The following is a 27,840-nucleotide window of genomic DNA, read 5'->3' on the forward strand; positions in this document are numbered from 1 at the left end:
ATGGAAGGTGTGCAGAACTCACCACTGTAGATTTAGAGTCTGATGGTGAGCATCGATGGATGCTGTGGTTCAATGGTAGAATGGTCACTGATGCAGGCAATATAGGAATACCGCTGATGTCATCAAAATAAACTGAAGACACTGTGGAGCACCACTAGCAGAATACCAGCGACTCAGGTGCACTGTCGAAAGCTGGTAGGCCATGGTAAGTACGCTGTGGTGTATGGAGAGCGGTGCTGCAGAACGGAGAAGATGAAAATGATACCAGGACACCGCTGGAGACTAGAAGCGAAGTAGGACCAACGCTGGAAGCAGAAAGCCAGAGTCTGACCATAGAGAGTAATCAGGAGCAATGCTGGAACATTTCAGAAGTCTGCACCGAAGGATGGAAACAGGTGCGGGTCTCTTAGTGGAGCTGAATCACAGGAGCTGGAATACCTGGAGAAACAAGCAGTAGAATTCACAAACAGGAGAGACATGTGTATAGGTTAGACAACCAAAGCACTGATGATTAAACAGCCCAGGAGCAGGATATTTATACCAACTGGGAAGCAGGCATTGGCTAGATAATTAGGCAGAGTCCAGAGTGCAGCGGATAGGTTGTGAAATGACATGTGATAAGGAAAAACCTGGCTGCGCCCATGTTTGCATTTGGAGGGAATGTCTGTTTGTATATTCCATGTGGTAAAAAGCAGTAATGGCGGTGGAGGCTGCCGAGGGCAGGAGACACCATTCTTTAAAACAGTGCAACTAAACTGTAAGGCTGCCATGACAGTGCTGCGGGATCACAGTGAAGAGACATGAGGTAAAGATATACAGTGCACTGCACGCAGACAGCGCAGATGGAATCCCATTTTGGAATGCTGGGCCAGTCTCAGGAGACACTTGGAAGGTAAATAATGATGTCCAATAACTTGGATCATGACAGCACCTCCCCTTTAGGAGTGGCCCCAGAAAACTTCTTAGGCTTGTGAGGAAATCTGGCGTGGAAAGCTTGGACCAATTTGGGAGCATGGACATCTGGTGCGTTCGTCTAAGAATGTTCCTCGGGGCCATAGCCATTCCAATCAATCAAGTACTGAAGGTGATGGTACCTGAAGTGTGATTCCAGAATCTTGGCAACCACATACTCAACACCTCATTGAGTCTGGACCTTAGGTGCAGTGGGGAGCGCAGAATGAAAATGATTCAGGACCACCGGCTTAAGGAGTGAGATATGAAATGTCCTAGAAATTTTCAGAAATGGAGGCAGCTTGAGTTTATAGGCAACTGGATTGATGACTTGTTCAACTTGGAAAGGACCGATGTAACGAGGAGCGAACTTCATACTTGGGACTTTCAATTGGAGATTCTTGGTGGCAAGCCACACACGGTCACCTGGTTTGAGGCAGGAATCGCCTGGCGCTTCTTGTCCACAAACTTTTTGTTCCTAGAGGAAGCTTTTAAGAGAGCTGCCCAGACGTTCTTCCAGTTTTGGAGAAATGATTGAAACTCTGGAACCTTTGGGTGAAAATGTAGTTGGAAAGAATTGTGTGGAATAAGATGAAGAATGGTACTGGTTGTTGTGACAAAATTCAGCACACGGAAGAAGATGAACCCATTCATCTTGAGTAGAGGAAATGTAAATTCGGAGGATGGCCTCCAAGTCCTGATTCACCCTCTCGGTTTGCCAATTGGTTTGGGGGTGATAAGCCGTAGAAAATTTTATCTTGACTTGAAGTGCCTAACACAGACTTCGCCAGAATTTGGCTACAAACTGGACACCTCTATCGAAGATAATCTCTTCAGGAAGACCATGCAGTCTGAAGATCTATTGGATGAAGACTTTAGCCAACCTGGAAGCTGACAGGAGACCGGTGAGCGGAATGAAGGGATCCATCTTTGTGAATCATTCAACTACCACCCAGACGGTATTGAACTTGTTACACTCAGGAAGATCCATAATAAAGTCCATTGATAAATGGGTCCATGGACGCTGAGGGACAGACAGAGGAACCAGTTGTCCAGCGGGGGACTGGCATGGTACCTTGTGCTGGGCACACTTAGGGCAGGATGCAATAAATTCTGCTATGTCCTTCTTCAGGGTCGGCCACCAGTATGATCTGGAAACAAATTCAAAGGTTTTCTGAATACCCACGTGTCCGGCAAAGCGAGGGGAATGTGGCCATTGCAAGAGCTTCCTTCTGAGAGCCGGTTTTAAAAAAGGCTTTTTCCTGGTGGGGCATAGAGTCCATCCTTAAGGCGGAGAATGCCACTGGATCAATAATGGGATGCTTGCCAGTAGATTCAGACTCATTTTCTTGCTCCCATGAGCAGGAAAGAGCATCAGCCTTGCGATTCTGTGACCCTGGACAAAGCAGAAGTTTAAAGTCAAACCTGAAGAAGAAGAGTGACCATCTGTCTTGACAAGGATTGAGGCATTGGGCGGCTTTCAAATACAGTAGGTTCTTGTGGTCTGTCATAATAGTAATAGTATGAGAAGCTCCCTCCAGTAGATATCTCCATTCTTCTAGAGCGAGCTTGATAGCTAGAAGTTCTTGATCACCAATGGTGTAATTGCGCTCAGCAGGTGAGAACTTCCATGAGAAGAATCAACAAGGATATAAGTGGCCATCATCGGCTCTTTGAGACAGGATTGCACCCACTCCAACGGAAGAGGCATCCACCTCCAGGGTGAAGGGCGAGCTGGTATCTGGCTGTTTTAGATGTGGGAAAAAAATTACCCTAGGGTAATTTATTCCTGGCGCTTGACTGGAAGGTTCAACACAGCAGCTAAACACAACAGGGGTTGGTCAGACCCCAAATATATTAAGAGCACAAAAAAAAACAAATAGCGCTTATAGCTCACAAATGAGAAGGGTAGGTCACAATAAGAACACCACAATTTAATAGAATAAAAATTAGCAGAATATATATAAAAAATGTATATAAAATCCACATTATTAGAAATATACTGAAGAAGTTGGTATACAAAATGTATAGTGCTCCTCCCTATTTCAAATGATCATGATCGAGGAAAGTTCAATAACCTGTTCCAATATACAGTCCCCTTGGTCCCAATAGGCCCATACAAGTCACAACCATGCGTAATAATTACCACCAGCATCTCTCAAGGTGTTTAAGCAGATTGGCATCCGCAAATGGCTTTCCCTTGGTTGGTGATGCAGAAATAGTTCCACAGTGTGAAGAAATTGCTCCTATGGCAGGATCCTGAACATGTAGCAATGGGGGACCTGGTCCAGGTGTCAATCGTCCAGTAGGTCAATTGGTGGGAGTAAACGCAAAACAGCAGATCTCTCCGACATGTTTCGTTGTGTTCACGCAACTTTTTTTAAGACTTGTATGGGCCATCTGAGACAGCAAGTTCCGTAGTGCACCTATCGTTCAAAGTGGGTGCACGGAGCAAGCAAATGTTTGTATACCCTTTATGTGATGTAGCATCTTGCGGTATTAATTTATTGCATAGATTAAGTGCGCTGAATTTTAATGTAAGGTAATTCACTAACGCTTTTATAATTTAATCAGATGCATCTAAGATGTGTCTCCCATTCCTGCAAAAATAACAGTAATTTCCCCTATTAAGAATGTGGTTGCTGGATATAATGTGGTGCCGTATTGAGCATATATCCGACACTGTGTGCCTATTCGTCCCCCGCCGCGTAAGATAAAGATATAATGTCACGGATAGTAAATAGGACATATCCCCGGCTAGTTTGGTGATAGCAGGGATGATCACTTATTAAGGCGCTTCTGGGATCTGTACTGTAATTTACAACTGCACATCTTCTGTGACATTTTGCATATCCAAGGTGTCTTAAGCTGTGTGTGTTCAATAAAACTGACTTTACCTTTTTACAACTTTGTTGTCGTGGTCACGCCTTCGGGCAACTGATACTAGAGCTCCTGTATGTCTAGGTACCCAATACTACCTCCCTGTTTAACTTAAATGTCAGCCCCTACATCTGAGGCTTCCCCAGGTCAGGCTCAGCACTCAGTTTTGACAACATCCAGTGTTAATATGCCATATTATTGAACTAACATTGGGTACCTAGTAAATATATTTACCTTATAGTCAATGACAGTGTGAAATATAATACCATATGCTGCTGTGACATCCCACGTGTTGTATATAGTAAGAGTAGCAATTAATGTGCTATTACTGCCAACACTAATTCTAACACTACACACACGGAAAACTATATTGTTATCACTAGGTGGTATAAGATTCATGATACCAGTACCCGATGGGATTAGGAATATGCATATAAATAATAGAGATGTGCACCAGACATTTTTCGGGTTTTGTGTTTTGGTTTTGGATTTGGTTCCGCGGTTGTGTTTTGGATTCGGACACGTTTTGGCAAAACCTCCCTTAAAATGTTTTGTTGGATTCGGGTGCGTTTTGGATTCGGGTGTTTAAAAAAAAAACAACCCTCAAAAACAGCTTAAATCATAGAATTTGCAGGTAATTTTGATCCTATAGTATTATTAACCTCAATAACAATAATTTCCACTCATTTTCAGTCTATTCTGAACACCTCACACCTCAGAATATCATTTTTAGTCCTAGAATTTGCACCAAGGTCGCTGGATGACTAAGCTAAGCAACCCAAGTGGGCGGCACAAACACCTGGCCCATCTAGGAGTGGCACTGCAGTGTCAGACAGGATGTCACTTAAAAAAAATAGTCCCCAAACAGCACATGATGCAAAGAAAAAAAGAGGTGCACCAAGGTTGCTGGTTGGCGGTCGCTGGATTTCTAAGCTAAGCGATACAAATACCTGATCCATCTAGAATTAGACACCAGTATCATGTGAATTATAAATCAATATCACTGGAATTATTCGTTATAATCAATAGAATTATTGGTCCAAATCACTGGAAGAAAATGACAAAATCACTAGAATAAAAAGCCAATATCACAGGAATTATTCATTCTAATCAATGGTATTATTGGTCCAAATCACTGGAAGAAAATAACAAAATCACTGGAATTAAATGGCAGTAATGTCGGGAATTATATCAAATGGCAGTACCACTGGATCTATACGGAAGTGTCAGACAGGATGGCACTTTAAAAAAAAATTGTCCCCAAACAAGACATCATGCCAAGAAGTAGCTGTCCCATATGTACCAAGAAGTAAGAGGGCAATGAGGTAGCTCTATGACTAAGCTAAGCATCACAAGTGTGCGACACAAACACCTGGCCCATCTAGGAGTGACACTCAAGTGACAGACATGATGGCACTTTAAAAAAAACTTTTTTTTATATGACAGGGACAAACTCACTGTCCTAACAATTGGCAGGGCTGATTAAACAAACAGCCAGGGGAAACTCCTGAATCCAGTTTCTAATCCTGGGTAATAATTTTTATTAACAACAGACAGAGAGGAGGGGAGTGCAAATCCCCACCCCTAAATTCCCTTCCGCACACTGAAAATTACCTGTAACCATCCCTGAACCTATCTGGTAATAAAATTCAGAGAATTAGTCACAAATGTTTGCAAACACATGTTTAGCTGCTGGCCACGTCACGGCTTCTCCGATACAGCAGTCCTAACCTACATAATAGCAGTGCCCACATAGGGTAATGTAATTTGTCACAGTAGGCCTCATGATAAAGGCTATTACTAAAACACTTCCAGACAGAGAGCTAACTTACCCAGGAGCCACCCCCAGGATCTCCCATTGGCACTACAAGGAACAGCATGCCTTCCAAATGCTGCTCCCATTCAATGCCTCTTGCACACAAGCAGACAAACAATTTGGCAGTTGCTTAATCATACCTGGAGATAATTATATATCAGGTGCTGGAAGGGTCACAGAAAAACAACAGACAGAGAGGAGGGGGGTGCAAATCCCCACCCCTAAATTCCCTTCCGCACACTGAAAATTACCTGTAACCATCCCTGAACCTATCTGGTAATAAAATTCAGAGAATTAGTCACAAATGTTTGCAAACACATGTTTAGCTGCTGGCCACGTCACGGCTTCTCCGATACAGCAGTCCTAACCTACATAATAGCAGTGCCCACATAGGGCCATGTAATTTGTCACAGTAGGCCTCATGATAAAGGCTATTACTAAAACACTTCCAGACAGAGAGCTAACTTACCCAGGAGCCACCCCCAGGATCTCCCATTGGCACTACAAGGAACAGCATGCCTTCCAAATGCTGCTCCCATTCAATGCCTCTTGCACACAAGCAGACAAACAATTTGGCAGTTGCTCAATCATACCTGGAGATAATTATATATCAGGTGCTGGAAGGGGGAGGGGTCACAGACAAACAACAGACAGAGAGGAGGGGGGTGCAAATCCCCACCCCTAAATTCCCTTCCGCACACTGAAAATTACCTGTAACCATCCGTGAACCTATCTGGTAATAAAATTCAGAGAATTAGTCACAAATGTTTGCAAACACATGTTTAGCTGCTGGCCACGTCACGGCTTCTCCGATACAGCAGTCCTAACCTACATAATAGCAGTGCCCACATAGGGCCATGTAATTTGACACAATTGGCAAGGCTGATTAAACAAACAGCCAGGGGAAACTCCTGAATCCAGTTTCTAACCCTGGGTAATAATTTTTTATTACCCGGGATATAATAATAATCACTAAGGCTCTCCTGTAGTGATGTAGATGAGATTCGCCCCAGTTGACCCCCACATGGGAGTCCTGCCGCATCACGCTGAGGACGCTAAGTGAGTAGAATCCAACTCTGAACTCGTGCACCTGTAGAGGGTGCAGACTTTCTGCTCTTTCTATGGCCTAGCCTCGTGCCGAAGTAGGCCCTCTCACAGATAGTATCTGGCCAACACCTGATACTATATGTGAGAGGTGATTCAGTAATATACCTGACACTATATGTGAGAGGTGATTCAGTAATATACCTGACACTATATGTGAGAGGTGATTCAGTAATATACCTGACACTATATGTGAGAGGTGATTCAGTAATATACCTGACACTATATGTGAGAGGTGATTCAGTAATATACCTGACACTATAAGTGAGAGGTGATTCAGTAATACACATGACACTATATGTGAGAGGTGATTCAGTAATGTACCTGACACTATATGTGAGAGGAAATATTACCAGTATACCTGACACTATATGTGAGAGGAAATATTACCAGTATACCTGACACTATATGTGAGAGGTGATTCAGTAATATACCTGACACTATATGTGAGAGGTGATTCAGTAATATACCTGACACTATATGTGAGAGGTGACTCAGTAATACACATGACACTATATGTGAGAGGTGATTCAGTAATATACCTGACACTATATGTGAGAGGTGATTCAGTAATATACCTGACACTATATGTGAGAGGTGACTCAGTAATACACATGACACTATATGTGAGAGGTGACTCAGTAATACACATGACACTATATGTGAGAGAGAATCTTATCATTTTACCTGACACTATAAGTGAGAGGTAATCTGCCAAACACCAATGAAATCCTCCCATCATACCTGATACTGCATGTGAGAGGTAATTCACCAATATACCTGACACTATATGTGAGAGGAAATATTACCAGTATACCTGACACTATATGTGAGAGGAAATCTTACCAGTATACCTGACACTATATGTGAGAGGAAATCTTACCAGTATACCTGACAGTATATGTGAGAGGAAATATTACCAGTATACCTGAAACTATATGTGAGAGGAAATCTTACCAGTATACCTGACACTATAAGTGAGAGGAAATCTTACCAGTATACCTGACACTATATGTGAGAGGAAATATTACCAGTATACCTGACACTATATGTGAGAGGAAATATTACCAGTATCCTTACACTATATGTGAGAGGAAATCTTACCAGTATACCTGACACTATATGTGAGAGGTCATTTGGAAAACATTAATTGAATTTTCTCTTCATCGGATTTGGCACCATATATGGTACCAGCATCATCCGTCATATAATGCACTAACAACATCCCCGCCACCATGAGATTAATTGGGAAGATAGGAATTGTGTGTTGACACCAACTATCTGCAAGAGGCTTTTTTAGCTTAAAAATTGATTACAGCTTCCGTCAAAAAAATTAACTACTGTATCTTTCCAATATATGGTAATAGAACCAGTTGGAGCACTCTGGTCAATATTGTTACATAAGTAACCATTATGTGATACAATTCTATCCTATTTCAAACATTTCTTCTGGGCAATTTGTCAAGATCTTTGAAAAAGCACAATAGTAACAATTTTATTACACTTTACGTATCCATTATATTAATTCAAATCAATTCAAAATAAGATACGTGATGTTAGTGATTCATATTAAGGCATTCATTAATTTTTGAGAACAGACACCACAAAAACACTCAGATTTTTTATATTTATGTTTATTCTTTTTTGTAATTCACAGTATTATCACATTTTCACATAAATTCTATACATGTTTTTTAATATTTTGCATAAGTCATTTTGTAATACATGAGACTATATAACATGTTAATATTTTCTTCTTAGATTATGAAATAAAAGTTATATTTTAGAATCTTTGTGCACCATAAAACAGATCCCTTTCTCTTTCCTTCTTCTTACCTGTAATATCAGGGTAATACTGGTGCCATTTGGAAGTGACTGTGTCTCCACCTAGGCCTTGTGTCCTGAGTTACAGCACCACTCACACACCCCTAGTTACAGCCCTGGCATCTATATTACAGCACTGATAGTATCAGAGTAATACTGTTGCTATTAAACACTGACAGTGCATCCCAATAGCAGGGCTATCTTTACAGCAGTGTAGGCCCCTGGGCAAAGCAATGCACTGGGGCCTCTACCCATCCTCCAGCAGTAGGGGCAAGAGCAGCTTTGATGTCCCACTGGTGGTAGGGGGTCTATCTTCGGCTCAGCATGTAAGACCTGGAGCAGTAACTTCTGCTAATTACTCCTTTACTACACAGATGGTGGGAGATGGGACACGATGTAGAACACTGAACTGTAGAAGGGGGCATTAAACAAATGAAGGGGCCCTGAAACATAACTTCCAGGGTTGTAGGGGGTTTTTAACACATAGGGGAGGGGTGTATAGTGGAGTGGGCTTAATATTCATCATTTTCTGGTGGGAGGGCAGCTTGCCTGACTGCTGATATCTCCAGTTCCTGGAAATAAATATTTCAGAAGATACTGGGGACTTGGGAATCAGAGTTCAGGAACCAGAGCAATCCACCTATGAAAATATAAAACTGCATACTAGGCGAGTAGAGCTGGAGCAGGGAACAGCTGCTAGAAGGCTGATATCTCTGGTTCTGGGCATAGTAGAGACAAGCTGCCAGGGTCCACCAAAAGGGGAGAGTCCCAGCTTTTGAAATATACCCTCAGGAAAACCCCAAGTCACACAGAACCCGAGATATCTAGCTAGGAAGATCATGTAAGAGTCTCAGATGGGGACCACTGCTTTGGAGTCGGATATCTCTTGTTTCCCAGCTCCAATTTTTAAAAATCTGGTACCCCTAGAAAAAGGGGACCTCATCTATCAGACGAAGACCCTTATACTTCTATGGCTCTTGAGCAAATGTGCCCATTGAGCCCATACAAAAAGATGTCCCTGTCCCCGAGGCCTTGTGCCCTGGGTGACAGCACCACTCACATACCCCTAGTTACAACCCTGACATTCATATCACAGCACTGATAACTGGCGTCACAAGGGGTGAGACCAAAGTGCCGGCTCCTGCTCAGTTACAGGAGCCTGGTGCTGCACTGTAATATTACGTGCAGCAACCCGGCTTCTGTCACCATGTGGAAGCTGGCACTGAAGAGACACCAGTCAGGCCAGGCCGCATCTCCCGGACCCCGGAGGTGACAAAAATTTGGTTGGGATGCTTATCCACACCCAACCCTGTGCAGCCACACCCCACCCTATGAAGCCATGCCCATTTGTGCCCGGCCTCTTTGGGTGTTTTAGAGGAGAGTGACGCCTCTGGCACTGATAGTATTAGAATAATACTGGTAATAAGTAAAATGGGTGAATAACATACTGTATATAAAAAGATTTTCAACACACTAAAATGCATCTCAACTCTCGTTTGTAACATCCCAATATAAAATATACTGAGATATATATTGTAGATCCATTAATGGTAAGTCACTGGACTTTTCTCACCCTAATGCACATTTATTACAGTTACAGATGGAGCCTCCGTTATTCCACCTGGCCGAGGCGCACACGTGCACTCCCAGCGTGACTAGGTGAACTGTCTGCCTAGTCATGCCGGGAGTCCACAGAGCTGCTTTCCATGGTAATCTTTTCTGTTTGGGCGAGCGTGCCCGCATGGACTGAGACGCCCTCCATTCAACTGAAAGGGTAGCGTCTCCGTCTGGGCACGTGTGCCCTTCCAGATGGAGACGCTCACAGTGACTTGGTGTGCCCAGTTGGGCATGCCTAGTCACAGAAGGAGCAAAGACAACCGAGGCTCCATCTTTAGTGAACTTCCAAAATATATTGGCAAACTGCTCTAATCAAACTGGTAACATTCCTGAGGTGCTGCGGGAGGGGGTTGTTCTAGACAAAAAAAGTGTTTTTCCCATGCACCCTAAGGGCTACTAGTGACAATACCTGTACACTAGATGGTAATAGAAAATGTAGAGATCCTCATAACACATATTTAGCAAAAAATATGATAAACCTCCAGGCCACTTCAAGTTGTCTATATTTTTGGAGGTCCTTAATACTAAGAATACGTCCAGGGTGCAGACCCCACAAAGCTGGCACTGGCCCAACCACCCCAGTGCAGCACACTGTTGAAATACTAAAGTGATAATATGTGTTAATAGGAAAGAAGCAGGAGCTATGTGTTAAAAAGTGATACAAGAATAAGGGTGTTAAATAATCAAAAGAGTAGTGTTAGCATAAAAATAAATAGTGCTAAATAAATATTATGGTGTGCTACCCCTAGGCAGCCTGGCCACACCAAATCCAGGGGGCATCACACCCCAAACTCATATAATATATACGTGTACATACTCATTATATATTGCAGTTCAGAGAGGCATAGACAGAGCCATCATTAAGAGGACATGCTGGATCCTGTAGTGCCATTTGGAGGATACAGGGGCGACTCCAGGTTAGCTAGCTCTCAATCTGGATATCTTTTTGTATGAGCCATTATCATGTGGCCTTACATTAAGCAATTATATGACCCATAGTGGATACACTTATTATTGCTGTGTGTGAGTTAGGGGTGAATTTTGGGTGCTGCAAATCGCAGAGAAAATTGCAGCCAAAATGCCCACTGTGCATGCGTAGTAGTTAAATTGGTCTCCTCTGATGAAATGCCCCAGGCATCATTGTTATCCTCACACTCACCATTGTGTACATTATCCTCACACAATATTTATTCATCCTTGCTGGACTCCACCATTACAGAAGTCTCTGTACTTTGACATGATTGCCGGGAAAAGCTTACCTCATGGAATTTCTAGTTAATTTTGATGAACAGCATCTTTTCCACATTTTGAGGAAGTTGTATCTTATGCTGTTCACTCTCAAGGTTCCCAGGTGTACTGAAAACTCTCTACGAGTACACACAGGAGGATGGACAGCTTAACTAATGCAAAGTCAGTTTGCACAAGGGCATCCAAACTGCCTTTTTTTACTTCCAGTACTTAAAAGGACTCTGTGACATGCCTACTTGTATGGTGTCATGAAAATAATCCTCCTCCATTCTTTGGATGGTGATGGTATTAGATGGAGTTATGGTACAGGTGTCACTAATGTTGGTCAATTATTTTAGATCAGACCAGATGTCAAAATGTTGGGTTGATTCATCTGCATCACCAGTGGGATTTTGGAGTAAGTTGAGTTTTTTTCTGACTGCTGCTGAAGAAACTGAATGAGGAGACACCATAGTACCATGTTTCCCCATGAGCTGCCAACTTGCTCACCAGGAGCTCTGTGCATCTCTTAAGATCTGGGTCAGTCAGAAAGAAAGACACAGTGTATGACTTAACCTAGGATCAAGCACAGTTGCTAAAATGGAGTGATCAGATTTCAAGATATTTGCAACCATTGGATCCTGGCAAAGCGAATAAAGGACTTGATCTACAAGTCTGGCATACTTTGAAGATTTGCTTTAATATCCTTCTTCAGTTTCTCCAGCTGACTTTCTAATAGCCTAAAAATGGGAATGATCCTACTCAAGCTAACAGTGTCAGCACTCACTTCACAGGTGGCTAATTCAATGGGGTTAAGCACCTTGCACAAGACAGAAAGTGCTCTTCACTGTGCTGGGCTAAGGCACATTCCCCCTCCTATCTCAATGTCATGACTTGTTGTATAGCTTTGATTGGCTTTTTGCTGTTGCTCCATCGCTGATGCATATAAGGGTGGAGTTCACCCTTGTTACCACCTCTTCCTTCAATTGATCACCTGACAATTTAAACCATTCTTGCAGGTGCTTTAATCTCCTGCATGCTGTTGCTCAGTGCTGAAAATGTCCTGAAATTTTTTGGGTCATTTGTAAAAAAAAACCCTGTACCAATAAATTGTGTGAGAAAAACAGGGGATGTGTTGGAATTCCCCCAACTTTAATGCTTTCACAATATTTGTGGCGTTATCAGAAATAAAAAATCATGAGTAGAGTCCAAGTGGGGAAAGCCATGTTTCTATGACATCCCTTAGTTTTTCTAAGAGGTTGTGAGCAGTATGATACACAGAGTAGCCTGCCTCTGAATGAGCTGGCATTGTCTATTAGATAATTCTTCTGCTGCTGCTAAAGGTGATTCATCAACCCAGTGTGTCTGTCACAGTCTGACAGTATGTCATGTAATCTTTAGTTTTCCCACTAGTGCTTGTAATTTTTAGCCTACAAAAGTAATGGCTTTTTGGCGAAAATGGAACAGAGATGGAATTTGGTATAAGGGACACAGGACCTCAATTAACTTTATAAACCCACTGCATTAATGGTGGATATTGGATGCAGTTCTAATACTAGCATAGTTGCGATGGTATCAGTGATCTGCTGTGTGCCTAGGTGAGAGCTGTCATACTTTGCTTCCCCTTGCAAAGGACTGTTTCACAATCAATAGTTTTTTTACAATATTACTAGTTGTTTTCTTGGTCCCCTTCTGGGATGAAAATGCACCCCCAGCAGCAGGACTACCTCTGATCATTACTGAGGTTAATGAGGATGTAGGTGTTGGCATAGAGATTGCAGGTGCTGGGATCTAGTTGAGAGAAGGGAGCTAGCTGATGCTGGACTGCTTGTTGTTATTTTTTAGCACCAGTTCCTGATCTTATCAAAAACTTGTTATGAGCTTGCTGCAAATGACAAAAAAGGTTGGAGGTTCCTAGATGCCTAACATGCCTACCTCTACTTACTGTAGTTCCACAAAGGCCACAAATGGCTTGACAAATGATGTTTGGATTTGTGTAAAAAAATTACACATATAAGAGGTGGATTTGTTGGTCCTATTCCCAGGCATGACAATGGCAATCTTCTTGTCATGGCCAAGAGCTGTTACCACTTGTGCTTGACTTACACACCAACATTCTCATCATCACTATCCTCATTAGAGCCAGTGTCAGCTACACAAATATCCCCCTTATCCTCTTGAAATCTCACGGTGGCTTCCACAATTTCTATGTCATCAGATAAACTTCTGCTGCTAATCTCCACATTTGTAGAGGGAGAATAAATGGTGGAAGGTGGATTCTCTGCGAGTACAGTATCAGAAAGGTCAGGCTCACAAATAGCCCTCAAGGACATACTTAGACTCTCCTCGGGTATTTGTGACATTTCTGTTTCTGAAAGCACAGTTTATTCCACTGCCTTAGTGGTTTTCAGTGTTTTTACACCTCTTCTAGGTGGTCATTCCGAGTTGGTCGCTCGTTGCCGTTTTTCGCAAAGCAGGGATTAGGTGGAAAATGCATATGTGCATGGTACGCAGCGCACATGCGCTTAGTTATTTAACACAAAACTTTGTAGATTTGCTGGTGTTCGTGCGACGCTTTTCAGTCGCACTGCTGATCGGTGAGTGATTGATAGGAAAGGGGCGTTTCTGGGAGGTAACTGAGTGTTTTCCGGGAGTGTGGAAAATACCGCAGGCGTGCCAGGGAAAAACACAGGAGTCGCTGGAGAATCGGGGTAGTGGCTGGCCGAACGCAGGGTGTGTTTGTGACTTCAAACCAGGAACTTAACGGACTGAGGTGATCGCAATCTAAGAGTAGGTCTGGAGCTACTCAGAAACTGCATGAAAATTTTTAGTAGCAGTTCTGCTACTCTTTCGTTTGCTGTTCTGCTAAGCTAAGATACACTCCCAGAGTGCGATGGCCTAGCGTTTGCAATGCTGTTAAAAGCAGATAGCGAGCGAACAACTCGGAATGATCACCCTAGACTCCAAGTGAAAAGGTCTTGCTTTGTCATGAGAGGCATAAGAATATGCCTCATTGACAGTTGTAAAACCACTACTCAAGAAAAAAGGCCAAGGACTGAGCCTTTCATTGCCACTGCATGTGGTGAATGAAATGTTGGCAATTTTATGTTTTTCTGCACCAAACCTTCCCTTTATAATTTTTCTTTAACCCTGTATGGTTTATTGGGTCTTTTATTTTAGATACCCTGATTTTGACCGCTATGAAGGATATTTGACCACTCCAGAAGGATATAAATACATTAGAGAGTGTACAAAGAAGGGCAACTAAAATGGTGCATGGCCTACATCACAAAACTTACCTGGAAAGGCTAAAAGATCTTAACATGTATAGTTTGGAGGAGAGAAGGGAAAGGGGAACATGATAGAAACTTACAAATATACCTAGGGTTTTAACAAAGTACAGGATGGAAACATTATTCAAAGGAAGAGGAGAATTAGAACTCGAGGACATACACTAAAACTGGAGGGAGGCAGGTTCAGGGGAAATTTAAGGAAAACTTACTTCACAGAAAGGGTAGTGGACAAGTGGACTAGCATCCCATCAGAGGTGGTAGAGGCTAAGACTGTAGAGCAATTTAAACATGCTTGGGATAGGCATATGAATATCCTTACAAAGAATTAAGTTTCAAAAAGGGTTTAGATTACCTAAAGGATAAAAAAGGGGCAGACTAGATGGGCCAAGTGGTTCTTATCTGCAATCAAATTCTATGTTTCTATGTTTCTATGCCCTTGAGCATCAGCTTTAGTAGATGATGTTGCTGGACTAGCAACATGGGCCCTCATTCCGAGTTGATCGCTCGCTTGCTGTTTTTAACAACATTGCAAACGCTAGGCCGCCGCCCTCTGGGAGTGTATCTTAGCTTAGCAGAATTGCTGACGAAAGGTTAGCACTGCAGTTCTGCTATTAAATATTTCTCTGCAGTTTCTGAGTAGCTCCAGACCTACTCCTAGATTGCGATCACTGCAGACTGTTTGGTTCCTGGTTTGATGTCACAAACACGCCCTGCGTTCGGACAGCCACTCCCCCGTTTCCCCAGCCACTCCTGCATTTTCGCCTGGCACGCCTGCGTTTTTTAGCACACTCCCGGAAAACGCTCAGTTACCACCCAGAAACACCCACTTCCTGTCAATCACTCACCGATCAGCAGAGCGACTGAAAAGCGTCGCACAGCCCTGTGTAAAATTGCATAGTTTTGTGTGAAAGTACTTAGCGCGTGTGCCCTGCGGCCCATACGCAAGCACAGAATTGCCGTTTTTTAACCTGATCACAATTCTGCTTAAAACAGCAGCGAGCGAACAACTCGGAATGACCCCCATGGTTATCATGACTGGTGGCTGCAGCTGCTGCACTAGTATTTGGTTGCTCTCTTCTAAACTGAAATTTATTTGTCAAGTCGCAGATCACAGGGCTTAGAGATCTACGTGAACAAAGCATACAAGATTAGAGCACACCAACCAGAACAAACTATATATTTATGTGTGTGTTGTGCAACAATACCAACCCAAGCACAGCATAAGGGCAGATTTTGGAGATTTAGAATCGCTTCATTGAGAGGGGGAACAAGTGAAAGATGGTAGAGAATTGCCTTGCTAAAGCATGCACCAGGCTTGTGTCTAAACGCTCTAAAAAGAATGATCATATGATTGTTGTTACACAATATGACTATGGATCCTCCAGCATTACAAGTTCCATGAGGAGACATTGGCAGTTAGTGCAAATCAGAACAAAAGTTCCTACAGATGCTTAATGATCCTCTGATGATGGCATTTAGGTGCAGATGTAACCTAAAGCAATTACTTATGCACCCTACCCGACATTCGACCACTAGTGACACTACTTGGGTTAACACACAGAAATCAGGTTGTGTTAAATGTACTGGCTGTTGTCGCCTGTCATTCTGTGCTAACAGGAAGTGCCTTTCCACATTCACAGAATGGTAAATCCATCTACATACGCTTTAAACTTCACTGCAGATTGGATCATGTGGTGAACATATTATTATGTCACTGCGGATTGGCTTATGTAGTGATGACCACATGCACCTTCCGGGAACGCATGGCAAATTATAGAAGCTCAATACACCAGGATTTGACATCAGATGGTATGGACAAACCAGTAGCCCTACAATTTTTGGACGCAGGCCACCAAGTGGAATCTCTTAGATGCAGGATAATTGATTGGGTGCCAATTCCAAAATGTGCAGCTAATCATGCCCTAATTTGATAAAACTTGGGGCAAAGTGGATCTATAGACTTGGAACTGTGACACCTCATGGACTCAATGAATCTAAACTATTGCATGTTTTTCTGCGTTAAGCAATATACTCTCTGGTTGTTATTATTATTATTTTTCTTGTTTGATTATTTATTCTTTACGATTGTTGTATGATGTGTTTTTAGTTTAATTAACAATGAAATGTTCATCATGTTTGTCTGGCTCTTTTTCTACCCTAATTTAATTGTTGGGACATTTGGGCTATGTTCAACAATGTATTTCTCCCACTATTGTCTTGTATTACATTCTGTATATTATGCTTTGGGCAATATAATATATTACAAGCTTGTATACAGCAGGTGGAACCAGATATTTGGTTCTGTTTGCCCAGGACACATCAGTGACATGGGTGCTGCTGTCCGTGGAATGTGCATTCCAGTGGAGCTTCCATGCACTTCCTTATATGATACTTGCATGTACATGGCCAGACACCAGATACGGGATGTGCCGCTGGCGCTGGAAAATGCCCCGGAGATCAGGAGAGGATCATTTTCTATTGTTGTCTATTTATTGTTGTGACTTGGTTGAAGATTAGAACACATTTTATGACCAATTTATGCACAAATCTAGGAAATTCCAAAGGGTTCACATACTTTTTCTTGCAACTGTACGTAGGAATAAAACGTTTGTTGTTCCAACAGGACAAATAAAATCAATGTAATTCCATAAGTGCAATTAAGGATGGAAAATAACTGCACACTATCAAATTAAACAACCAGAATATTTATATTTACTACAAGTCACTCTACATTGCCCAGCACTAATGATTATCTGAAAGAGATCACTAGCTGGAAACAGTGATATATCATTACTCTTTATTGTTTTGCTACATTGTACTAATTGGGTGCAGCTGTTACAAAGTGTACACATCTTTGAAACATAATCACATAGTGGTTGTGGAATAAACCAGAAATATGGAAAGCATACATATGAAAAAGTATGGCACAGTACAAGTGAAACTGTAATTTATAAGAAACAGCAATATAGATAATACACAGCCTTGAGAATATCACTTCCTACTTACATAAATAAGGACAGGACACAAGAAATAATTTTAACAACATTTTTATTTATAAACAGTTTTTTTGTCATCACATCACAATCCCCCTTTTCTTTATTATTTTCTAATACTTCGCTTCATTTAGCCTCATCATAGGTTAATTAGTTATTAATGTGAAGTATTTTTGATATAATTTAAATCAACACATGAATAAAAGTTATATTTTAATTGACATAGGGGAAATTTGCACCCAATAACCCAATATTTTTCCTTTTATATTCATTCAGTTCATTTTTCTAAGTTGGAGGGTAGCACTTGATCTCAAATGTATACAATATACATGTAAGTGTGATAGCAATATGTAAAGATCAATATTCCCTTGAGTAATATATCTATTGTCTGGTGCAGAATTTTTTTTCTCCAAACAAAGATGGAATTGGCCTTGATTACATTTCACCATTCACAGTAGTGTCTGCATTTCAATCTACTAGGTAAAGGTTAAAGATTTTATGTTTGTAACCCCAAAGTTTACCAATTTGGGACATTAATGACAATTAACACTATCATGCCTCATGTATGTATTGTCAATTTGGAAAACTGAACTGTAATGAGATAAACTAAGCCACCTAATGCTTGCAAGACATCTATTTATATTAAACGTAAAGAAAACAATGCATCTTATAGTTGGATTCATTGCGTCCATCCTGCAAAAAGTGTTTAGCAATGGGTCGGTCGCTAGTGCCTTTTAATAATGCTTTTTTTATAGTACTTATGTGGCTAGCAATGTGTTCTTTAAACATAGTTTCAGTCTTTCCGATATAATTTACACTGCAAGGGCAAGAAATCATTTAAATCACAAATTTAGTAGTACTACTTACTGGGTGTTTTATGTAATATTTCTGTCCCGTGTATGGATGTCCAAAAGTGTCTCCACTTATCATGTATCTACACGTGAGACAATTTGGGCATTTGCAACAACCATTTTTCTGAATACCAGTTCTCAATGATTTATCAAGATTGGTTACATCTGACTTCACCAGTAGTACTTTTAAGTTCATTCCTCTAAAAAAGCTCTGCATTGTAGAATTACATATTAAGGTGGGTAATTCTGGATCAGATGTTATCATTAGCCAATATTTTTTAATTTGTTTATGTACTTTTGTACTCAACGGGCTGTAATGATTAACCTATGTAATTCAGTTGGACAGGTTTTTCCTTATCTCCTTTTGTTTGGAGTATTGCAATCCAATGATAATATAGTTATTTTTTTATTTTATTTTAACAACTCTGCTAAGGGCTAGCCTAGCAGTATATTTTTTTTATTATGTAATATAGCTATGTTGTTAATTCTATTCTATCGCTTGTTATTCTGCAAGTTCTTAGAAATAGAGAATAGGGTAATCCTTCTTTTAAGGAAGGAGGCTGAAAGCTCCTATGATGTAATAGATTATGTCTATCTGTCAGCTTTATAAACATTTTTGTAACAAGCCTGTCATCAATATTGATGATGGTAACACTGAGATAATTAACACTGCTGTTGCTGGCTTCACAGGTTTCATTTTATTGGGTGAACCAGTGCATTATGTGCAGTGAAAACCTGCGCTAAGAGCTCCTTACCATAGTATATACAGATCATCAATGTATCTTTTATATAGAAAGATACATTGTGATATTCTAGGATTGAAATAGAAAACTTCTCTAAGTAACACAATCATGTAAGACAGGCATTCCCAACCACGGTCCTCAAGGCACACTAACAGTGCAGGTTTTAGTGATATCCAGGCTTCAGCACAGGTGACTTAATTAGTAGCTCAGTTATTTTGATTTAACCATCTGTGCTGCAGCCTGGATATCACTAAAACCTGCACTGTTGGTGTGCCTTGAGGACCGTAGTTGGGAATACCTGATGTAAGAGGTAGCTAGAGGTGGTGCTACTGGCAAGCCCATAGCACACCCGGCAATCTGCCGGTAATACCTGCCACGAAAAAAAAAAATTAGTTAATGTAAGTAAAGACGTACAGCCTGCAGACCCGCATTTTGCGAGATGCTCATGTAAAGACTTTTTATGTCTGCTGTGCACAGGATGACATCATTATGTAATACTGAACAGTGTGACGAAGAGAATATAAAATATGAGTGCAATTAAATCACAAGTGCAGCCAACTGTGCAACACAAGTGTGCATCCAAAGAAAACACCTTAAAAAAGCATGCACAAAGCAAAGAAGTTGTACACAAATGGCGCTCTTGTGATACAATAGTGACCTTGAGAAAGTATTGTTGATAGCACACACAGAAGGCTATGATGTATATAATCACCATAGAATGTCTTAGTACCAAAGAAGATAAATGTTAAGGTTCTTGTAGTAATCTTTATGTTTCCTTTTTCTGCACAAGGATCTGTAAAAACAAATGTGTCTTCCTTCCACACAGCGCTCAACAGAACATGGGTTGGACAGGCCCATATAATAGAGACAAATATAGTGCAATTATCCTTTTTTAAAAAGATTGGTATAATTACACATAGCACTTACAAAAACAAGAAGATTAAAAGCATATCATGAAATCCCGAAGGTACACAGCTCAGCATTGTGCTATCCCTGCTGTCCCAGAGACTGATTACCTGACAGTAGTTAAACCTCAATTCCAGATAGAGAGGTTAATCCAGGGGTCATCACCACAGAATCGCCAGGTCCTTTGTTGTTCATGCAGGGGAGACACATGGACTTGTGATAAGCATTAACCATACTTAATATCGAACTTCCGGTCTCATGATGCATTTCCGGGATTTAGAATGCAAATGGAACGCACTTACAGTTTCTGGTTATTCGGCGCATGCACAATGCGCACAAAACTCCGATCAGTGGCTTCAGCACATCAGGTGTCCTGGGGGTGTTTAAGGGTATATATATGGACATTTGGGGAGCTTTCCCTTACACTTCTGATGAAGAACTATATGTCAGAAATGCAATAAGTGTCTCCCCTGCATGAACAACAAAGGACCTGGTGACGCTGTGGTGATGACCCCTGATTAACCTCTCTATACAGAATTGAACCAAAGAAAAACGGCTGCGCTGTATGTCAGAAATAAAGTGAGGAGAGAGCCAACGTATAGAAATATAAAAATATCTAATGCATGATGAAGGTAAAATATTATAATATGGTAATACCAGTAAAGAAACAATGGGGGTCATTCCGAGTTGTTCGCTCGCAAGCTGCTTTTAGCAGCTTTGCACACGCTAAGCCGCCGCCTACTGGGAGTGAATCTTAGCTTATCAAAATTGCGAACGAAAGATTAGCAGAATTGCGAATAGACACTTCTTAGCAGTTTCTGAGTAGCTCCAGACTTACTCGGCATCTGCGATCAGTTCAGTCAGTTTCGTTCCTGGTTTGACGTCACAAACACACCCAGCGTTAGCCCAGACACTCCTCCGTTTCTCCAGCCACTCCCGCGTTTTTCCCAGAAACGGTAGCGTTTTTTTCACACACACCCATAAAACGGCCGGTTTCCGCCAGAAACACCCACTTCCTGTCAATCACATTACGATCACCAGAACGAAGAAAAAACCTTGTAATGCCGTGAGTAAAATACCTAACTGCATAGCAAATTTACTTGGCGCAGTCGCACTGCGGACATTGCGCATGCGCATTAGCGACTAATCGCTCCGTTGCAAAAAAAATAACGAGCGAACAACTCGGAATGACCCCCAATATGCCGGTAATAGCTGCTGTGGAATACGGACTTCAGCTCTAAATTACAGCTGCAGCTAAGTAGAAGTCCTCCAGCCTTTTAGACACTCTGAGACAAGTTCTGTGTGTTATTTTAATTCATATTGTTTCTTTACTGGTATTACCATATTATAATATTTTACCTTCATCATGCATTAAATATTTTTATATTTCTATACGTTGGCTCTCTCCTTACTTTATTTCTGACATACAGCGCAGACATTTTTCTTGGTTTCTCTCTTGTTACATGACGACACATAGTTGTTCGGCAAGCGCAGTATCTCAGAAATTTGTTCTTACTACATATCTTCAATCTATGTGACATCTCCTCTGCTGAGGCGCTTTTTAGCAGTTAATTTACTTCTGTTCTATACAGAATTGAGTTTTAACTACTGTCTGGTAATCAATCTCTGGGACAGCAGGGATAGCACAATGCTGAGCTGTGTCCCTTTGGGTTTTCATGACATGTTTTCAATCTTCTTGTTTTTGTAAGTGCTATGTGTAATGAAATCAATCTTTTTAAAAAAGAATAATTGCACTATATTTGTCTCAATTATATGGGCCTGTCCAACCCATGCTCTATTGAGCGCTGTGTGGAAGGAAGACACATTTGTTTTTACAGATCCTTGTGCAGAAAAGGGAAACCTAAAGATTACTACAGGACCATTAACATTTTTCTTCATTGGGATTAAGACATTTTATGTTTTTTTTGTTTGTTGTTTTACTTGCAGCTCCATTAAACTGTGTGGATCACAGAGATTATTATTAATCTCATGAACAAAGCGCACCAAACAGTACAAGTAAAAGCAATTGATATATATTTTTTAACATGCAGCTCTGTTAACAGGCACTATACACAGTAACTATACAGAGCACAGCCACTTACAGCAGCAAACAGCGTCACTATACTGCACAGCTACAGTACTTATGAGTCTGGACACAGCACAATACAGCAGAGTATAGTGCAGCACACAGCAGTGTGCAGCATGCCCCCTATACACAGTCACTATACTGCACAGCCACTAATGAGCCTGGACACAGCACAACACAGCATAATATAGTGCAGAACACAGCAGTGTGCAGCATGCCCCCTATACACAGTTACTATACTGCACAGCCACTAATGAGCCTGGACACAGCACAACACAGCAGAATATAGTGCAGAACACAGCAGCGTGCAGCATGCCCCCTATACACAGTAACTATACAGAGCACAGCCACTTACAGCAGCAAACAGCGTCACTATACTGCACAGCTACAGTACTTATGAGTCTGGACACAGCACAATACAGCAGAGAATAGTGCAGAACACAGCAGTGTGCAGCATGCCCCCTATACACAGTCACTATACTGCACAGCCACTAATGAGCCTGGACACAGCACAATACAGCATAGTATAGTGCAGAACACAGCAGCGTGCAGCATGCCCCCTATACACAGTTACTATACAGAGCACAGCCACTTACAGCAGCAAACAGTGTACCCCCTATTCATAGTCACTATACTGCACAGCTACAGTACTTATGAGTCTGGTAACAGCAAAATACAGCAGAGAATAGCACAGCACACAGCAGTGTGCAGCATGCCCCCTATACACAGTCACTATACTGCACAGCCACTAATGAGCCTGGACACAGCACAACACAGCATAATATAGTGCAGAACACAGCAGTGTGCAGCATGCCCCCTATACACAGTTACTATACTGCACAGCCACTAATGAGCCTGGACACAGCACAACACAGCAGAATATAGTGCAGAACACAGCAGCGTGCAGCATGCCCCCTATACACAGTTACTATACTGCACAGCCACTAATGAGCCTGGACACAGCACAACACAGCAGAATATAGTGCAGAACACAGCAGTGTGCAGCATGCCCCCTATACACAGTCACTATACTGCACAGCCACTAATGAGCCTGGACACAGCACAATACAGCATAGTATAGTGCAGAACACAGCAGCGTGCAGCATGCCCCCTATACACAGTTACTATACAGAGCACAGCCACTTACAGCAGCAAACAGTGTACCCCCTATTCATAGTCACTATACTGCACAGCTACAGTACTTATGAGTCTGGTAACAGCAAAATACAGCAGAGAATAGCACAGCACACAGCAGCGTGCAGCATGCCCCCTATACACAGTCACTATACTGCACAGACACGAATGAGCCTGGAACAGCACAACACAGCAGGGTATAGTGCAGCACACAGCAGAGTGCAGCATGCCCCCTATACACAGTCAGTATACAGAGCTCAGCCATATACAACAGCATACAGCTTACCCCCTATTCACAGACATTATACTGCACAGCTACTTATGAGTCTGGACACAGCAAAACACAGCAGGGTATAGCACAGAACACAGCAGCGTGTACCATGCCCCTATACACAGTCACTATACTGCACAGCCACTAATGAGCCTGGACACAGCACAAAACAGCAGGGAATAGTGCAGTACACAGCAGCGTGCAGCATGCCCCCTATACACAGTCACTATACAGAGCACAGCCATATACAGCAGCAAACAGTGTACCCCCTATTCATAGTCACTATACTGCACAGCTACAGTACTTATGAGTCTGGACACAGCACAATACAGCAGAGAATAGAACAGCACACAGCAGTGTGCAGCATACCCCCTATACACAGTCACTATACTGCACAGCCACTAATGAGCCTGGAACAGCACAACACAGCAGGGTATAGTGCAGCACACAGAAGAGTGCAGCATGCCCCCTATACACAGTCACTATACAGAGCACAGCCATATACAGCAGCATACAGCATACCCCCTATTCACAGACATTATACTGCACAGCTACTTATGAGTCTGGACACAGCAAAACACAGCAGGGTATAGCACAGAACACAGCAGCATGTATCATGCTCCTATACACAGTCACTATACTGCACAGCCACTAATGATTCTGGACACAGCACAACACAGCAGGGTATAGCACAGAACACAGCAGCGTGTACCATGCCCCTATACACAGTCACTATACTGCACAGCCACTAATGAGCCTGGACACAGCACAAAACAGCAGAGTATAGTGCAGTACACAGCAGCATGTCCCCCTATAGTAGAGCCACTTTTGAGCCTGTACACAGCACACAGTCAATAGAGTAGAATCAGGACAGCATACAACAGCGTGCATTTCTGTGAAATGGCATAGAGCCCCAGACACAGTGCCTTACAGTATATACAATCCATTTCCCACAAGAACTTGATGCCGGGAGGATGCCGTTCGGTCTTGCAGTGGGATCAGAGTCTGTTGGGAACACCCAGGGCTGGTGTTCGAAGCAGTTCTGATTCTACAGAATCTAAACCGCTCATATCTAATTAGAGCATAACGCATATCTTTAAAGTGCTTACTAATTCTAACACACTGTTTTCTGGTTTTTTTTTTTGCTTTTTATTCTAAAGCTGAGAAATGTTGTAAATAAAATTAACTACACTGGTCCATATAACGAAACTATATATTTTGATGAAAAAGGAGAATATCCTGAAGTTATGGACATTGAAAACTGGTCATCTAAAGAAATAAGGAATCAAACTATTATTTATCTGAAGTCTGTTGGTAGATTTAATCCAAATGTTCCAGATGATCAGCAGCTTCTAATTTTACCATGGAATATAGCATGGAAACATGGAAAGGTAAAGGTCTTAAATGAGTGGCATGGAATATTCTAGAAAAAGCTGATTTACAGTATTTAAAAAGTTAAAAAACATATTGCCAATATTTAATAATGACAAACGTTTATCAATATTATAAAAGTGTATGAGCCACACTATTCACTCCTTACCGACAAGGTAAGAACCAAGTGCAATGTTCCCTGATGTTTAATACAGTAAATAAACACAGTGAAAAATACATATCACAGCGCTTTTTCACAGGTGTTAAATTATCACTTACTTTTTCATGCATTACACAAAAGTGATGTTTTTTATACAAAACTGATTTGTTTGATATAGTTTCACACAAAATATAAAATATGGGGGGTAATTCCAAGTTGACCACAGCAGGAATTTTGTTAGCAGTTGGGCAAAACCATGTGCACTGCAGGGGAGGCAGATTTAACATGTGCAGAGAGAGTTAGATTTGGGTGTGGTGTGTTCAATCTGCAATCTAATTTGCAGCGTAAAGATAAAGCAGCCAGTATTTACCCTGCACAGAAACGAAATAACCCACCCAAATCTAACTCTGCACTCCTCGTCATCCGCACAATTGAGCTGACCTTGAGAAAGAAACGTGGAGGGTCGTAACGCCTGGGTGCTCTTGGGACTGACCCCTTTATGCGGATGACGAGGAGTGCAGACTTAAGAAAGAGTCCTGTGACTGAGGAATCCCTGAGCTGCAGCCTGGTGATATACTCTGTTCAAACTCATGTGTACAGAACTGATATGAGCGAGTTCTCTTCTAAGAGCCGGTAATTAGCCACCACTACTGTCACTGCCAAGGGTGCCAGCCCTTTTAGTGAATGTCTGCACCACGGTTGTGTGTTTTTTTGTGTTTTTAATTTGTTCTTAAATTGCATGTCCTAAATGTAATGTAAATACATTTTATACAGTATAACACTATTCTGCCAATCATCTCTCTTTCCGGTATTAATCCTGTGATTGAGATTTGAGAGTCGCTTCATATAGAAAAGGACTCAAGGAGGCATACGGATCTAAGAGTTGAAAAAAATCTGCCTGCATTTCAGTGAGGCGCTGGTTGAGCGGTATTCCACATCAATTCCACATCAATCTGTTTCCTGGTTTTTTTTTTATGGTACAAGTCCGTGGATAAATTCCCTCCATTGATAGTCAAATCCAGGAAGTAAATCTGGCTTTTACCTATCACAGTAGTTAATTTGAGATTTAATTGATTCAAATTCAATACTGAGATGAATTCCCAAAGAAAATTGTCATCACCCTCCCATATAATCAAGATATGGTCTCTAAAACAAAGCCAAATTACCACATGTTTGGCATACTTGTCATGCTGCTCTCCAAAAACAATATCCATTTCCAACCACCCTAGGTAGAGGTTAGCATATGTGGGGGCACATGCGATCCCCATCACTGTACCTCTAACTTGGAGGTATGAGACTTCATTGCAGACAAAGGGCCTAATTCAGACCTAATCATATATGTGCTAAATTTATCACATCTACAATCATTTTCTCAGACATGCGGCGGGATGCCCAGCACAGGGCTAGTCTGCCCCGCATGTCTGGCTCTGCCCCCTCCACATGAGTGTGAAATCATCATACAGCAGCGATACCTTTGCACCCAGAGATTAACTCCCTGCCTGCACAGCTAGTTCACATCCTAGCAGTGGCTGCGTATGACATCATGCAGCTGCCGCGGCCTGCCCTGCAATGTTCCGGACATGCCTGCATTGTCTGGACTGCACCCCGCCAACTGCTTTCTAACACCAGTGGCATGCCCTCTCCCAACCTGCAACCACCTCTACCTGTCAATCAGGCACAGGTGATTGCAGCCCTTAGATGCTTTTAGCATCTCACTGGGTTCCCGGGGTGCGCGAGCGCACTCCACAAAAGTATTCAGACTGTGATCGCTGCTGCGGAAGTGATCCACTCTGAGTTAGGCCCAAAGTAATTCTTGGTCAGGACAAATCTCAGTAAGGTTATGATGAATTTGTTGAAGTATCGTGATGTTTCCATATTAATGAATTATCTTATGGCTGCAAATCCAATTTCATGATTGATGCTCGTATACTTTCAACATCACAGCTTGCAAGTCACACATTAGGGCTAAAATGGATATTTTCTAGTTTAGTGAGTACATTAAGTGAGTATCTGATGTGAGAGGATAAAAAGAGTACAAGTTTTATTAAGTGGTGGTCAACAAAAATACTTGCTTTCTCCGGAAAACAATGGGCTGTCATGTATTTTTAAACATTTTTATGGATTTTGGTTAGTAAATACTTTGTGGGTATTTTTGGAATAGTGACCTTCAGAAATTTGTGATCTTGTTTTGTAATGGTCCCATTTCGAAGAGTATTCTGAATAATATTATCACATAGATCCTAGTGGTTTTTAGTAGGATTGATAACCAATCGTTTATAACTGCTTTCTTCTTTCAGTCATCTGTCCAGTTCTGCTATATGCATATTCCTAGGCCAAAGAACTATGTTTCCTCTTTTATTAGAAGGTTTCATTATAGTTTCCTGCCACTCCTGTATCTCATCCAATGCTTTTTTTCTCACCCCTAGTCAGATTATCCTTTTGATGAACAAGCCTAGAATCCTGTAAGTGATCTGTTCCTCAAAGATTAGTTCACAGAATATTTTTGCCTGGGGGGGGGGGGGGGGGGGGGATATAGAGACATTGTGATTTAAAGTAGATTTCCTCTTTAGTTTAAGAATAATGAGAATAATGTATCAGTTACACTAAGGCCAC

General features: G+C 41.7%; 1 protein-coding gene across 1 annotated transcript in view; it reads left to right on the forward strand.

Annotated features, from left to right (window-relative positions):
• LOC135051850 (probable metabotropic glutamate receptor mgl-1) overlaps nucleotides 1-27,840 on the forward strand; it is a 141,390-nt gene that overhangs the window by 100,990 nt on the left and 12,560 nt on the right. The window contains exon 6 of the mRNA XM_063957409.1: nucleotides 24,857-25,087. Within this exon, the coding sequence (XP_063813479.1) occupies nucleotides 24,857-25,087 (231 nt within the window). The remainder of the gene's footprint in view (nucleotides 1-24,856; nucleotides 25,088-27,840) is intronic.

This window comes from Pseudophryne corroboree, chromosome 1, assembly GCF_028390025.1.
Source record: "Pseudophryne corroboree isolate aPseCor3 chromosome 1, aPseCor3.hap2, whole genome shotgun sequence".
NCBI classification, from domain to species: domain Eukaryota; kingdom Metazoa; phylum Chordata; class Amphibia; order Anura; family Myobatrachidae; genus Pseudophryne; species Pseudophryne corroboree.